The 16,073-nt window shown below is 42.2% G+C and overlaps 1 protein-coding gene across 2 annotated transcripts in view; it reads left to right on the forward strand.

Annotated features, from left to right (window-relative positions):
* EIPR1 (EARP complex and GARP complex interacting protein 1) overlaps positions 1 to 16,073 on the forward strand; it is a 96,962-nt gene that overhangs the window by 56,842 nt on the left and 24,047 nt on the right. For both annotated transcript variants that reach the window (XM_074895684.1, XM_074895685.1), the window contains one exon: positions 4,787 to 4,886. In XM_074895684.1, the coding sequence (XP_074751785.1) occupies positions 4,787 to 4,886 (100 nt within the window). The remainder of the gene's footprint in view (positions 1 to 4,786; positions 4,887 to 16,073) is intronic.

Raw genomic sequence — 16,073 nt, forward strand, 5'->3', positions numbered from 1 at the left:
AGAGGCTAAAATAAATTAACCTTATCTTTCAGGTTTTTAGGAAGGTATGGTTCTTGTTTTACTGTGTCTTGAGGAGTTGGACACCAAAATATATCTCAGTGGCTGAGAATTTTGAGACAAAGCATAACTTACATGTGCTTCCTGCAGCATGAACTTCAATGCACTACAAAATTGCCAGAACTCTATTCATTCGGAAATGTGGCCACTCTTGTAGAGCACTTGGATAAGGAGTAAGAAATGTGGGTTCCAGGTTGTCCTCAGTCCAATCTCCTTCCTATTATAATAGTGTCCTAATTATCTGATTAGCAAAGTCATCTTTAAATTTGAATTATTGTACTGCAAAGCAGGCAACATATTTGAGTTCATAACACATGAATTTTTCTGATGTGTTACATTGAGGCTGCAGGATGTTCTGCTGAGTTACCAAATGTTTAGGTGTATTTTCCATTTTGCAGTGCATGAGAATTTTCAGTCTAGCAAAATTTTTCCACACATAGAAATAAATGGTTGTCACTTCTATAATTATGGTTAAGCAGTAGTTAATGCTTGCTTTGTCCAACACATTGTGGCTGACTGCGGTTCACATCTGTGAAAGTGTTCGCATGTAGCTTTATTCTTCTTTAGTCTATAATGGAGTACTTTGAGTTGTTCATTTGTAAAAGCTCAGTACGTTAATAAATGATGGTGTTAACTATCTTTTCAGCATAAAATGCAGCTAATAGAGTCCTTTCATGTGTGCATTTGAGTGAATATTTTAAATTCTCTTTTTTCTTTACTAGGAAAACGTTCTCTGTAGGACATAATTTTTCTACCAAAAACTACCAGCTAGAATCTAATTTGAAGCATCAGGAGTTAGATGATAACACAATAGGGTAAAAGGCAACAAATATAATTGCTTGTCTGCTGTTTATAGATTATCTAAAGAGCAGCCATGAAGTTCACACTCAATTTCTGAGTGGCAGCTATGAATTTGACAATTATCTTGTCCATTTCCAAAAACTGTAATCATCAGCAACTGTTGACACACTCAGGAAAATGGTATTGCTTGGTTTATCTGTTTTTCCTTTTTAAAGGAATGTCTAAAAATTGTTCTAAATGAAAACTTCAGTTTTTAAAAAATTTCTATCTTGCTTTGAAAGCCAGTTGTTTTTTTCACTCACCAGTGTTCCTCCCCACCTCTTTTCCCCAGTATTTCATGTTTAACATTCAGTCATGACTACAGAATACAGCTGAATATGTTACAAAGAGTGATTTGAGTAACCTTCACTTAGATGATAAAATCTGAATGATCACTGCAACCACACCCATATAACAATGAACTTTCATGAAAGACAAATTAAGTAGAAGCACAATGGGCATCTCACAAGGACAGAGTGAATGTGGAGAGACCTTTTCATTCCAAGGTATGTCAGCTGGGTTATAATTGGCTCTAATTAACACACTGTATTCAGCTATAAAAATTCTTTACCTTGAAACTCAGTGACACTCAAAGATGTGAAATTTCTTCCTACCTTTGAAAACATCAGAGAAAGTGCTTCCAATCTAGCTTTTATAACTGAAAGTTCAGTGATCAGTGCAGAAAAGGTGCAAATACATCAACAGACAAAAAGAATATTGGCCTCTGGCTGGAAGAACTCTTAAAGAGTTAATTGGTCAAACCAGATTTCATTATCTATAATTAAAAATATATCTACATATATCAACACCAAATGCTAGTTATACTTTGAGCAATGTGTAAAAAAAAAAAAAGGTGGACTTCCAGATGATTCTGGTCACATTTAAGATTTCTTAGTTCTCCATTCAACTGTGTGATGATCCTGATGTCTTTCAATTTTACTTTGGAAAACTGGAATGTGGAGGGTTAGCTGTGATCACATGCAGGTTATAACGTGCTTTTTTTTTAATCCTGTTGTGTGTGTTCATAAAATGTTTTCATCTCTTTGAAGGATCTAACTGATATATCTGTGCAGCAAAAATATATGGAATTCTGAAATACACATGCCAGTGCCAGTTGGTTACTTCTCATTATTATGGGCAACTGGTGATTGAACAGTTAATTGATACTGCTTAATTTTTATTATCAGCACTCATTTTCGGTTGCTTGTGAGTTTTCCCAAGTTGTACCATACAACTTTAACAAGAAATACTTTTGAAAAGAAGATTGACAGTCCCACAGACAGCCCAATTTAAAGCAAATTGTAGAATCATTCTGGTCCCATGTCCTTGTTAAAAAACATTTGAAAACATGATGATACCTTAATATGCTAAATGAAGGGATTCTTGTCCTAATACAAGAAACCTTATGACATAAAAAGGCCTGAACCATAGGCCTCGATCCAGAGTTGACTTCTGAGTGTACCTCCTGACCAGCATCATTTCAGCATGAAATATGACCATGGTAATATAATCTGAAAACTATAGATAAAGAATATATTTTTGGACCCTAAGCTAGCTGTTACCTAGAAGACAGGAACTCCTTGGACACTCTTGGGAACCTAGCCAGATCCAGGATGTGCCCGAGTGAAGTAAAGCCAATCTACCAGGTGTTTTCATGCCATTTTTTTTATATGGTTTGTTTGTTAAACTGTATAAAAGCAGGACCCTCTCACAGCGAAGATGGAGACCTCACCTATGAGTGGACACACTGCGTAGGACTTCTCAGTTGCTGGGAGCAGTTCTCCAATTCTTCGCTGTGATGGGGCTCCCCAGCTGAAGCACACATCTGGATGATGGTGAAGTATTAGGGCAATTGGTGATGTATCTTTCTTAATCGCTATAGCTAACTCTATGTAGTAATGATCAGATGCATTGCCTTACTTATTCTTTCTGCTGCTTTAAATTAATGTAAAATAAGCTTATCTTTTTAACTTGGTGTCTGTGTCCTTTCTGTTGACCCCGTCAACTAGCAAAACAGCTCATTACAAATGAACTTTTAGAAGTAGTTAATTTCCATGGATTGACAATGTAATAAGGATGAAGGTTATGGTTCCAGGAGAAGATAGATGTGGAAGCTAGCCCTTTCTTCTATCTGCTCTGTTGCCTTAGGGAGAAATTCTCTGGGTGAGCATTCAGCCAACACACCTTTTAGTTATAGTTCCAGCTTTTTCATCTACTTGGTGTTAAAGTTCTTTTTTGACATAGTTCTATTTTGTTTGCATAGTCTGGATTCTCTATAACAGCAAAGGGGTGCAGTCATCTGCCTATATATCTAATGCTTGTTTTACTAACAATGCAGAGTAAAAAGCAATGAAACTGTTCACAGAAGAAGCAGGAGGATTTTGAGAGGAAGATGTCTGCTGAGAATAACCAAGGTTGTGTTTCACTTACGGTGTGAAAAAAATGACACTAGGTCACTTCTTTCTATTACCTGCAACTTCTATTTTCTTTTCCTTGTGTTTTATACCATAAGATTACATAGAGTTCCATAGCTTAGATCTAGGGCAAGCCAGGTCATTCCCACTGTCTTAGGAAGGTAGGAGTAACGAAAAATGGGGGATAAAATAGGAACATGCATAGTGTGCAGCACTGAGTTAGGAAGGTAGCTAGTGGCTGCCTAATGTTGGACTTAGTTGCCCAAGGCTGCCTCTACTCGTGCAACCTCCTTTGATCTCTTCAATCCAGCTACTGAATTGATTGAGGCAAAAAGCTAAACATAGTGGAAAACTTACATCTAGTGATGGACTGTTGACAAACCTCAAGAGGTACTTAATATATGCACTGAGGATGAGAGCAGCGCATCAAATGCCTTTGAGTACCTTAAGGTTTTTTTCTAGAGATGGGGAGACATTTCTCCATGTAGCTATTGTTACTAAAGTTGTGATCTCTGCCTTTAACTATACTGTGTTGCAGCCATAAGATAAGTGAGAGGTTACACAACTTTTACAAGAAAGTGTTGGATATGGAAGTCTATTCTCATCAAATGACAAGTGTTATTCTATTAACCTTACTGTGTTATCTCCAGCAAATTTATTAGGGTTATAGTGCATATACTTAGCTGTGCTGCCCATACTGACTGGCTTGAATGTGCTGCTTCTCAAAACAAAACTGGACATGAGGACCGATCTTTTGCATTCCTCAGGTATTGCATGAAACTAGTGAATCACAGGTAAAAAGCATATGTTGATTGAGTCATAATAACAGCTGCTGAACTGGAAGAGGTTTGCGTCAAAGCTCTGAGGCTTGTGATTTTTGGTGCATCTTTAAGAAGGGATGCATGACATTAAATGTGAAGAACTTTGAGGTTTCATGGACTTGAAAGTCGAGGTCCCCATTTTTTTCTGTGTATCTATGCTGAATGACTGCTACAATGACATAATCACTGTTTTGCATGATCGCCATATGATGCAGATTGGTTGTCAAATGGAGTAAGGATTTGAAGAAGCTCTCTTTTTACAGTTAGGCTATCATTGAGGGAAACTGGATGGCATTCCTTTTTCCAATAGATTTGGTCGAGATGTCAAAGGGCACTCAAAAAGAAAAGGATGTGTGCATTAGTACTGACTAGAAGATTCCATGAGCAAGCCTAGATTTGGAATCACATGGCTTTTAAGTAAATGATGCTGTGGTAAAGTTCATCTAGTATGTGTAAAATGTGCTACATTGCTTGTTAATGGCAGATTTTGCACTTAAAATATGGGACAGCTTTTAGCTGAAGGAAATCATAAGGAATATCATTTAATATGTTTTGGAATAGATTAGATTCACAGAGTTAAAATGCCTTCCTAGTGCAAATTCTGATTGATTTTAATGTTAGGTTGTTTTTTTCTTTTCTGTTTCTGTTTTACAGTGTTATGTGGGAACCAATGGGAGACGGTAAAAAGATTATTTCACTGGCTGATAATAACATATTATTGTGGGATTTACAGGAAAGTTCAGCCACAGCTGTGGTAAGAATTTTTTAACAAATCATGATATACTTGAATATAGTACAAACAACATCCACTAGCCTAGAATTTGTTAATCCTCTAACTGTTCCTTCAGAAATATCTTGTTGCATTTAATAGGGATGGTGAAATTAATAATTCATTGGTTGTCTTGAAAAGGAATATTTAAGAGTAATATTTTTTTATCTGATGCTAGTGACTAAATATTTTCCTTTTTCTAGGTTTTCCCTTTCCTACCAATTTTGCAGTGAATAATCTAAAATAAAGCAATGCTAATTTGATAAACCTGTATGAGGGAAAAAATGGTGATCGGTAAAGCCAAAGGTTATTAAATTCAGATAACAGAATTTTAACTCATGTTAATACCATGCAGCCCTCTAATTTGCGACCTTTGTTGTACATAAAAACATAATATTAATTTCTCTATATACTATGCACTGCTTTGAGTTTTCAGTATTAATTTACTATTACATTGTCTGTTCCGATTATTTCACTTATTAAAACCTTCTTATTAAGGAACATATATAAAAAGGTGTCATTAGCATAGACTTCTGTCTGATTATGCCACCTTTGCTTATTTTGCACAGTTTGCTTATTTATGTATAATGTTATAGATTGTATATAAAAAACTTTGAATGTTTCTGTATAGTCATTTAGGTCACTGTCTGTCCTTAAAAATGGAAACTGATTATGTCAAGAACTTTAAGTTGATCTGTTGTCACTTCTTGAATGAATTTCTCAGTTCAGGGTTAGTTTCTTTTCTTGGATGCTACAGAATCACATTTTTCAACTGGCATTTGCTTAGCCATAAACTCTTCCCTGTTGTACCATCTAACTGTGTGCAAATAGGTGATGTCTTGAGATGTTATGGTTTTGCTGGGTTTTGCATAGTGTCAATGTAATGTAATATAGTTTGATCCTTTATGTTCATAATTAAGCCTTTTGGGTTCCTTCACTAGAAGCCAGCATTTTTTCACATGGAACTTCAGTTAGCATTACGGTACCCTCCAAGGCTTCTTCAAAGTAGTGTTTGCTTTTATCAAATTGATGTTGAGAGTTTCTGAAGACTTGCCTCCAGGAGCTTGTCTGTGGTATTGTATCCACTGGATTTCCATTACTACTGCATTAGTCAGTGTTTCTTTTCTAATGCCTGCATAACACACAGACTTATTTCAAATGCCTTCTTTAAACCTGTTGAAAAACTAGTTTTGAGGGTGGTTCTGCTTCCATGCTATAGCTCTTCATGCCTCCTTGAAGTGCTAGGACTTCTAGACCACTCACTATTTTTGCTTTCTCTTTGGGCAGCTCTGTCATCTCTTGATAAAGTTTTTTTGAATGTTAATTAGATTTTTTGAATGTCCCTACCACTCTTTCATAACTATATCAAATTTCTTCCTAATCTCTGAGATATGATTTCCTTGGGGATGCTGTACAGTGTGTTATCAGTCTCTCTGTATGTGCGGGAATCTTGTAATGAATGCCAAGTTCTTCATTTTTTCATCTCATTTTATTTTGCTTGTGATGTTTTGGGATCCAGGAAACTATATACCTGTCAGTCTGACATCAGCACAAGGGAAGGTCATGGAGCAGGTCATCTTGGCTGCCATTAAAAGTCATATAATGGACAACCGGGGGATCAGACCTAGTCAGCATGGGTTTGTGAAAGGCAGGTCCTGCCTGACCAAACTGATCTCCTTCTACAACAGGGTGACATGCTTATTGGATGAGGGAAAGGCTGTGGATGTTGTCTACCTTGACTTTAGGAAGGCCTTTGACACCGTTTCTCACAGCATTCTCCTGGCAAAGCTGGCTGCTCACGGCTTGGATGGGCACACGCTTCGCTGGGTAAAAAACTGTCTGGATGGCCAGGCCCAAAGAGTTGTGGTGAACGGAGTTAAATCCGGTTGGCAGGCTGTCACAAGTGGTGTCCCCCAGGGCTCGGTTTTGGGGCCACTCCTGTTTAACACCTTTATTGATGATCTAGACGAGGGGATCGAGTGCACCCTCAGTGAGTTTGCAGAGGACACCCAGTTGGGTGGGAGTGTTGATCTGCTCGAGGGCAGGGAGGCTCTGCAGAGAGACCTGGACAGGCTGGAGCCATGGGCTGAGGCCAACTGGAGGAGTTTCAATGAGGCCAAATGCCGGGGGCTGCCCTTGGGCCACAACAACCCCCAGCAGCGCTACAGGCTTGGGGAGGAGTGGCTGGAGAGCTGCCAGTCAGAGAGGGACCTGGGGGTGTTGATTGACAGCCGGCTGAACAGGAGCCAGCAGTGTGCCCAGGTGGCCAAGAAGGCCAATGGCATCCTGGCTTGTGTCAGCAATAGCGTGGCCAGCAGGGACAGGGAAGGGATCTGACCCCTGTACTCGGCACTGGTGAGGCCGCCCCTCGATTCCTGTGTTCAGTTTTGGGCCCCTCACTCCAAAAAGGACATTGAATGACTCGAGCGTGTCCAGAGAAGGGCAACGGAGCTGGTGCAGGGTCTGGAGCACAGGTCGTAGGAGGAGCGGCTGAGGGAACTGGGGGTGTTTAGTCTGGAGAAGAGGAGGCTGAGGGGAGACCTCATCGCCCTCTACAGCTCCCTGAAAGGAGGTTGCAGAGAGCTGGGGATGAGTCTCTTTAACCAAGTATACAAGCGATAGGACAAGAGGGAATGGCCTCAAGTTGCACCAGGGAAGGTTTAGACTGGACATTAGGAGACATTTCTTTACACAAGGGGTTGTTAGGTGTTGGAATGGGCTGCCCAGGGAGGTGGTGGTGTCCCCATCCCTGGAGGTGTTTGAGTCAAGTTGACATAGCGCTGAGGGATCTGGTGTAGTTGGAACTGTCATTGTTAAGTGAACGGTTGGACTTGATGATCTTCAAGGTCTTTTCTGACCTAGACAATTCTGTGATTCTTTATTTACTCAAATCTTTCATGTTGTGTCTTCCTTTTACTACTGCTTTCCTCAGAACTAACCTCTTCAATCCATCACACAAATATTTGTGAGTGTAACTATGACTTCCATTTTTATTTTCTTTCCATTGCTAGAATTGTGATCTGCATAATTTTGGAGAGGACTAGACTCTTCACCAAGCTATGTAATTTCAGTATGATTTTGAAATTATTATTCCTGTTCTCAAGCAATATTCAGCTTGCCTGTTCCCTTCAGTATTTCAGTTAGTGTTCCTTACATAGAATATCTTTTATTTTGTTACTTTTAGAATATGCCAAATATTGATGGCAAAATAAAGTCTTCAGAAAGCAAAGTGATAAAAGAACTAAGGGGATTTAACCTGTGACATTTGTTATAGGCTTATATTTGATAAAAGGAAACAAGAAAAAACAAATGTGAAATTCTGCATCATAAAAACCTGCTTTATCTAATGAAGCTAAAACTATAAAAACTATCAGCTTGTGATTGACATGTTCGGATAGGAGCATTTTCAAGTGTTTGTTAAAAATCTGAGTTTGCATAAATTAGGAGTGTCATTTAGATTTTACAGTTAGGCTCTTGGGAGACCTGATGCAGAATTTGACTGATTCTCTATATTTCTGTCTAAAATTATCTAGTATCTCATGTCAGCGCACTGTAGATTAGAATTGGTTGTGACTAAAATTTTACCTGGAAATAACTGTTTACCATTATCAGTCTTCTGCTCCAGCAATTCTGAGTTACTCTTAGATGGTATTTGCTTCATCACTGAGTCAGTGACTGTTTCTAAAGTGAAGATTAATACTGAGAGTCCATGGAAACTTGACTCTCAGAAAACATACCTCCAGGCATCTAAATCTTAGGCCAGGTGAATCTCTTCTATGACTGGTATTGTTGCATTCCTGTTGAATTTTTGTCTGCCACAAATTTGTCTCAGACATGTCTTTTGGTTCCTGAGTTAACCACATCCTACCTGAATAAGAGGAAAGTATGAGCATCTCTTTAAAATGCCTACCATAGACTTCTTAGTAATTGAAATAATGACAACCTAAAATCCAGTATCATAGGCTTTTTCAGGCCTAGAATCAACTGCTGTGTGTTTCTAAAATATTTGAATATTATCTTCTTCCGAAGAGATTTAACTCATTGTTAGAAGGCTGAAAAACAATAACTGTTACTGTGTAGCAATTTTATATTTACAGAAAATTGTGTAGGACTGAGTTACAGGAAGCAATGAGGAAAAAGCAATGTTTCATTACTGAGATGGCTTTCTGTTTAAAAAACAAACCCAAACAAGAAAAAACAAACAAAAAAATGTAACACTCTACCCACCTTTTACTGCTATAGTATTTAGAATGTGAGAGAGAAATCTGTGAGAACAGGTTGGTTAAAAGACACCGTTGGTAGGGGTAAGCAGTAAATATCTTTTCCATTTGTTACCACCATGTAGAAGGAGTATTTATAGGCCAATAAGCTGTTGGTGAAATTTCTTTCTGCGCATATCTTGTTTATAAGGGATTGTTGAATGCAAAATATGTTGTAACCCTAAGAAGTGCATGGTTTGTATTTTAATTTTTTTTGGTCAGAGTGTAAAAACACAGCTTTCTGGCATATTAATAAAAAGAGCTTTTTTGGCCTTGAGAACAGCTATAGAACAGCCTACAGCAAAAAAAAACCCAACTCTTAAAAGCATTAAAAAGGGGACATGTATGTTTGGGGTTTTGGAGGGGAGGTGTTTCTTGAGAGAGGCCGTGGAAACTGTTCACAGTTCCTTTGGAGGCTATACCTAATGATACAAGGTGACTGTTGGTGCTGTGTAGAAAATCCTTGCCAGAAAGTCCACATTTTCTTTATAAATGGATACACAGGGAGATTATTTAAATGATAGGAAACATTGTATTTGTTGCTCATTGGGATAAAAGGTTGACCGTTTTTGGCGTGTCTTAGTCACTGATATCTTGCCACCTACCATGCTATTTGATTCTTGCAAATGGTGGTAACACAGTAACTAGTAAACTTACATATTCTGTAGGGACTGTTGAGGGGGGTGTGGTGGTTTGACTTTGGCTAAGTGCCAGGTACCCACCAAGTCGCTCTATCACTTCCCCCCCTCTCCCCTTGTTTTCTCAACAGGGCAAAGAGGGGAAAGAAAATAAGATAGACCAACCTGTGTGGGTAAAACAAAAGCAGTTTTAATATAAGCAAAGCAAAGAAAAAAAACAAAACAAAACAAACAAAAAACCAAAAAACCCCAAAAAAACCCCAAAACCACACAACAGATTTATTCTCTACTTCCCATTAACAGGTGATGTGGGGCCTTCTCAGGAAGCAGGGCTCCGATACGTGTAGTGGTTGCCTTGGAGGACCAAGGGTGACCCCACCCCCTTGCTCCTTTCTCCCAGCTTTATACTGAGCAGACGTCATATGGTCTGGAATATCCCTTTGGTCAGTTCGGGTCAGCTGTCCTGGCTGTGTCCCCTCCCAAGATCTTGCCCACCCCGTCCCACTGAGGGGGGGAATGTCGGAAAGAGCCTTGGTGCTGTGTAAGCACTGCTCAGCAGCAGCCACAACACCAGGGTGCTATGAACACCCTGCCAGCTCCCGACATAAAACACAGCACCGTGAGGGCTGCTACAGGGGAAAACCAATTCCATCTCAGCCAGACCAAGTCCAGTCTCCACCCCTTATTCCATACCATTTACGTCATGCCCAGGTCCCACATAATATTAATTTACCCATTCCATAAGCTTTCTTCACTCCTTCAGATGTTCAGTGACTTGGCTCCCATCTGTTAGATGTTCAGGACAGAAGTATGTTTGACTGTTGGACTCCAGCACTGGCTAGGTTTGGGTCGTCATTGCACGTATCTGGTTTACTCTTCATTGTTCCTGCTTCCTCCATCACTTCCTGCAACATACAGCTCATCCCACAGATTACTTTCCCCCCCAAGGTTAAATATCCTTGAGGCACACACTGAGTAGTCCCACCCTCACACATTAACCACCAAGTACATCCAGGTCCCTGAGCAAAGACAATCCCCTGAGTGGGCTTGCCTTTTCCCAAGGGAGGAACAAACCACACTGCCTTCCCCAGCCATTTCCCTGTGTGTACTACAGGGACCTTTTCTCCTCCCACAGTATGAAGGGAGTTTGTTTGGGCAGGACCAGGATGGTTAACAGATCCTCTGGTGTTATTTAGCCAAGGGACTTCTGCTAAATTTATATCCCAGTGTTTCCATCCCCCATTGTCCAATGGTCTCAACATAGTCTTCAACGGTCCATTATATCTTTCTGTCTTTCCAGACACTTGTGGGTAATAAGGGATGTGATACACCCACTCAATGCCATGTTTCTTTGGCCAGGAGTGTATAAAATTATTTTGAAAATGGGTCTTGTTGTCTGATTCGATTCTTTCAGGAGTACCTTGTTGCCATCTTTCAAGACCCAAGATGGTGTTTCGGGCAGTGGCATGATTTACAGGGAATGTTTCAAGCCACCCAGTAGTTGCTTCTACCATGGTGAGTATGTAGCGCTTGCCTTGGTGTGTTCATGTCAGTGGTCCAATATAGTCAGTCTGCCAGGCCTCACCATATTGAAAACTCAGCCATCGTCCTCTGTTCCAGGGAGACTTTACTCGTGTGGCTCACTTGATTGCAGCACGTTTCACATTCATGAGTGACCTGTGAGATGGCCTCCATGGTCAGGTCCACCCCTCAATCACGAGTCCATTTGTATGTTGCATCTCTCCTGAGATGCCCTGATGTTTCATGGGCCCATCGAGCTACAAACAGCTCACTCTTGCGCTCCCAGTCCAGGTCCAGCCAAACTATTTCAGTTTTGGCAGCTTTTTCTGCTTGCTCATTTTTTTTATGTTCTTCAGTGGCACGCCTTTTGGGCACATGAGCATCTACATGACGTACCTTTAGAGCCACGTTTTCCACTTGGGCAGCGATGTCCTGCCACAATGCAGCAGCCTAGATGGGTTTACCTCTGCGCTGCCAATTGGTCTTCTTCCACTCCTGTAGACACCCCCACAGGGCGTTAGCCACCATCCAGGAGTCAGTGTAGTGATATAGTACTGGCCACTTTTCCCGTTCAGCAATCTTTAAGGCTAGTTGGATCACTTTTACTTCTGCAAACTGACTTGACTGATCTTCTCCTTCATTGGCCTCAATGACTTGTCTTGTGGGACTCCACACAGCAGCTTTCCACTTCCGATGGTTTCCTACCACACGACAGGATCCATCAGTAAACAGAGCATAACGCCTCTCATCTTCTGGTAACTCGTTATATGGCGGTGCCTATTGGGCATGAGACACGTCCTCAGGCAGCGTTCCAAAATCTCTACCTTCTGGCCAGTCTGTGATCTCTTCCAGGATCCCTGGATGGTTGTGTTTCCCCAGTCGAGCCCGTTGTGTGATTAATGCTACCCATTTACTTCAGGTAGCACTGCTTGCATGGTGTGTGGAAGGGATGTTTCCTTTGAACATCCAATGTAATGCAGGCAATCGTGGTGCCAAGAGGAGCTGTGCTTCTGTACCAGCAACTTCTGAAGCAGCTCGAATCCCCTCATATGCTGCCAGTATCTCCTTTTCAGTCGGAGTGTAGTGGGCTTCTGATCCTCGATATCCCCGGCTCCAAAATCCTAATGGTCGACCTCGAGTTTCACCTGGTATCTTCTGCCAGAGGCTCCATGTGAGTCCGTGCTCCCCAGTTGATGTGTAAAGTATATTTTGCACAGCTGGACCTGTCTGAACAGGGCCAAGAGCTACTGCCCGAGCTATCTCCTGTTTGATGTGCTCAAAGGCTTGTTGTTGCTCAGGAGCCCACTCAAAATTGTTCTTCTTTCGGGTCACTTGATAGAGAGGGCTCACAAGCTGACTGTAACCTGGAATATGCATCCTCCAAAATCCCACAAGTCCTAGGAAAGCTTGTGTTTCCTTCCTGCTGGTCGGTGGAGACATAGTTGCTATCTTGTTGACAACATCCAATGGCACATGACGGTGTCCATCTTGCCATTTTATTCCCAAGAACTGAATCTCTTGTGCTGGTCCATTGACCTTGCTTTTCTTTATGACAAACCCAGCTCTCAGAAGAATCTCAATTGCTCTTTGTCCTTTCTTGAACACTTCTTCTGCCTCATTCCCCCACACAATGATGTCATCAATGTATTGTAGATGTTCAGGGGCATCACCCTTTTCCAGTGCAGTTTGAATTGGTCCATGACAAATAGTGGGGCTGTGCTTCCACCCCTGGGGCAGTCAATTCCAGGTATATTGGATGCCCCTCCACGTGAAAGCAAACTGTGGCCTGCACTCTTCTGCCAAAGGAATTGGAAAGAATGCATTGGCAGTGTCAATTGTGGTGTACCACTTGGCTGCCTTTGACTCCAGTTCATATTGGAACTCTAACATACCTGGTACAGCAGCACTCAGTGGTGGCGTCACTTCGTTCAGGCCACGATAGTCTAATGTTAACCTCCACCCTCCATCAGACTTTCTCACCGGCCATATTGGGCTATTAAAAGGCAAATGTGTCTTACTGATGACACCTTGGCTCTCCAGTTGACGAAGCAGTTCTTGGATGGGAGCCAGAGAGTCTCAGTGCACGGTCCTCGTAGCAGTTGGCACTTGTTGTTCTTCAACTTGCAACAGTCCCACAACAAAAGGATCTTCTGAGAGGCCAGGCAGATTAGACAACTGTTTTACCTTCTCTCTGTTCACACTAGCCACACCAAAAGCCCATTGGTATCCTTTTGGGTCTTTGAAGTATCCCCTTTTGAGATAGTCAATGCCCAAGATACAAGCGGCTTCTGGGCCAGTTAAAGGGGATGTTTTTCCCACTTGTCCCTGGTCAAGCTAACCTTGGCCTCCAGTAATGATAGTTCTTGACAGCCCCCTGTGACTCCTGAGATCCAGATAGGTTCTGCCCCTCTATAACTTGATGGCATTAATGTGCACTGTGCCCTGGTGCCGATTAAAGCCTGGTACTTCTGTGAATTTGATGTGCCAGGCCATCGAATCCGCACTTTCCAATACACCCGATCATCCCTTTTTTCTTCCTGGCTGGAGGCAGGGGCCCTCTATTCCCGTTCTTGGTCGGAGTATTCACTGTCTGACCCTTTCCGTGCCAGGCTGGAGGTTCCTTCATCAGGGTCAAGGGAAATGATCTCCCAGATACAGGAAAACTGAGATCACTGGTTACTTTCTTGTGGTTTTACACCAGCTACATTAACAACCTTCTTGGATGTCGTCTTCTTGGCAGGGGTCTTTCCTCACAATTCATGTACATGAGCTTCCAACTTAAAGGTGGGTTGACCATCCCACTTCCTCATGTCCTCCCCTTGGTTGTGCAGGAAGAACCAAAGTTTGCCACATGTCGTGCACCTGGGTTTCCCTTTCCCCCTGAATGGAACAGAAGAGAACTGATTTCTTGGGGAGCTCCTAACATCCAGGGCACTCGCCCATAGAGATGAGGAGGTACCAAGACTCTCTTCAAAGCCAGGAAGAGACTGCCTCCACAGTTGGCGTACATCTTAGTCCTTCTCCTGCATCCATTTCTGGGTAGTACATCACAGCCAAGCCGGCAGAATACGAGGATGGCGCATCTTTAAACACCTTCCTCCACATGGCCCGTGTGCACAGGACATCCTCTGGATTTTTAGCAGCTTCATCATTATCCGGATCACCATAGATGACTTCTGGCACTGCTAATTCCCTCAGGTACTGGACACCTTCATCTGCAGTAGCCCACTTCCCTGGGGAGTTGTCCATAAGATCTTTCTTGAAAGGATACCTTGCTTTAACACTTGAAAGGAGTCATCTCCACAGACTGCAAATTGCTGTCTCTTTTCCAATTCCCCTTTCAAGTCCTCGATTTCTAGCAAGAGAACCCAGCTGTTGGGCTTCCTTACCTTCCAGCTGTTGAGCATCTGCCCCATTATCCCAACATCGCAGCAGCCAGGCAGCGATCTGCTCACCCGGCTGGCGGCAATAGTCTTTCTGCAGATCTCGCAGTTTTGATGATGTCAGGGACCGGGTAGTTTCCGCCTCCTGTTATGTTTCTGTTATTTCCTCTTCCGATTCCTTTGTTGAAGGGCCAGCTTCTTCCTCTTCTTTCTCCTCTCTTATTAATCGAGTGTATGGGCCTGTTGTTCTCTTTGTCCATTGTTTCTTTTTTACTACTGGGGCAGTCTCTGTTGTTGTTATTGTTTGAGTTCCCATGTCAACCACAGTCCTCTGAGAGTGCTGAACTGCAGCTCGATAAGCACAGGCCAGGCCCCAGTACAGCGCTAGAAGTTGCTGATTCTCACTGGGATAGGCAAGGCACCCCTCTGTCAGGAGGTGTGTCAATTTTGTGGGGTTGCTTGCCTGTTCAGGGGTGAGATCTCAGGCTACAGGAGGCGATAACCGTCCTAGGAATCTGCCCAACTCCTTCCACTCTCCCTGCCACCCAGGGACAGGGTGCCTCAGGGCACATTTTGGTACTGACTCACTCAAAATTTGACTTGTCTTACACCAAAAACATACTGAGCTCCACATAACCCACAACAGGCGAACAGCATTAATAAAGACTATCAATGAGCTAATATAAGGATTAATAATACCTCAGGAGCCTGCAAAATAAAACCACTCATGATGTTCTCAATTTCTTGCAGCATGTTCCCGAGCTTAACAGAGTAAAGATAAGCAGCACAATAAACAAACCCGTGACCAGCACAAGAGCTTGTTGCTTAATAACTACTATAGCTACAGCACATTTAATATAAAACTGCCGTTGTTTTGCCCCACGTTGGGCGCCAGAATAGACTGTGATGGTTTGACTTTGGCTAAATGCCAGGTACCCACCAAGTCGCTCTATCACTTCCCCCCCTCTCCCCTTGTTTTCTCAACAGGGCAAAGAGGGGAAAGAAAATAAGATAGACCAACCCTTGTGGGTAAAACAAAAGCAGTTTTAATATAAGCAAAGTGAAGAGAAAAAAAAAAAGGAAAACAGATTTATTCTCTCCTTCCCATTAAGAAGCGATGTGGGGCCTTCTCAGGGAGCAGGGCTCCGATACGCGTAGTGGTTGCCTTGGAGGACCAAGGGTGACCCCACCCCCTTGCTCCTTTCTCCCAGCTTTATACTGAGCAGACGTCATATGGTCTGGAATATCCCTTTGGTCAGTTCGGGTCAGCTGTCCTGGCTGTGTCCCCTCCCAAGATCTTGCCCACCCCGTCCCACTGGGGGAAATGTCGGAAAGAGCCTTGGTGCTGTGTAAGCACTGCTCAGCAGCAGC

The sequence above is a fragment of the Athene noctua genome, chromosome 1 (assembly GCF_965140245.1).
Source record: "Athene noctua chromosome 1, bAthNoc1.hap1.1, whole genome shotgun sequence".
In the NCBI taxonomy this organism is placed as follows: Eukaryota; Metazoa; Chordata; class Aves; order Strigiformes; family Strigidae; genus Athene; species Athene noctua.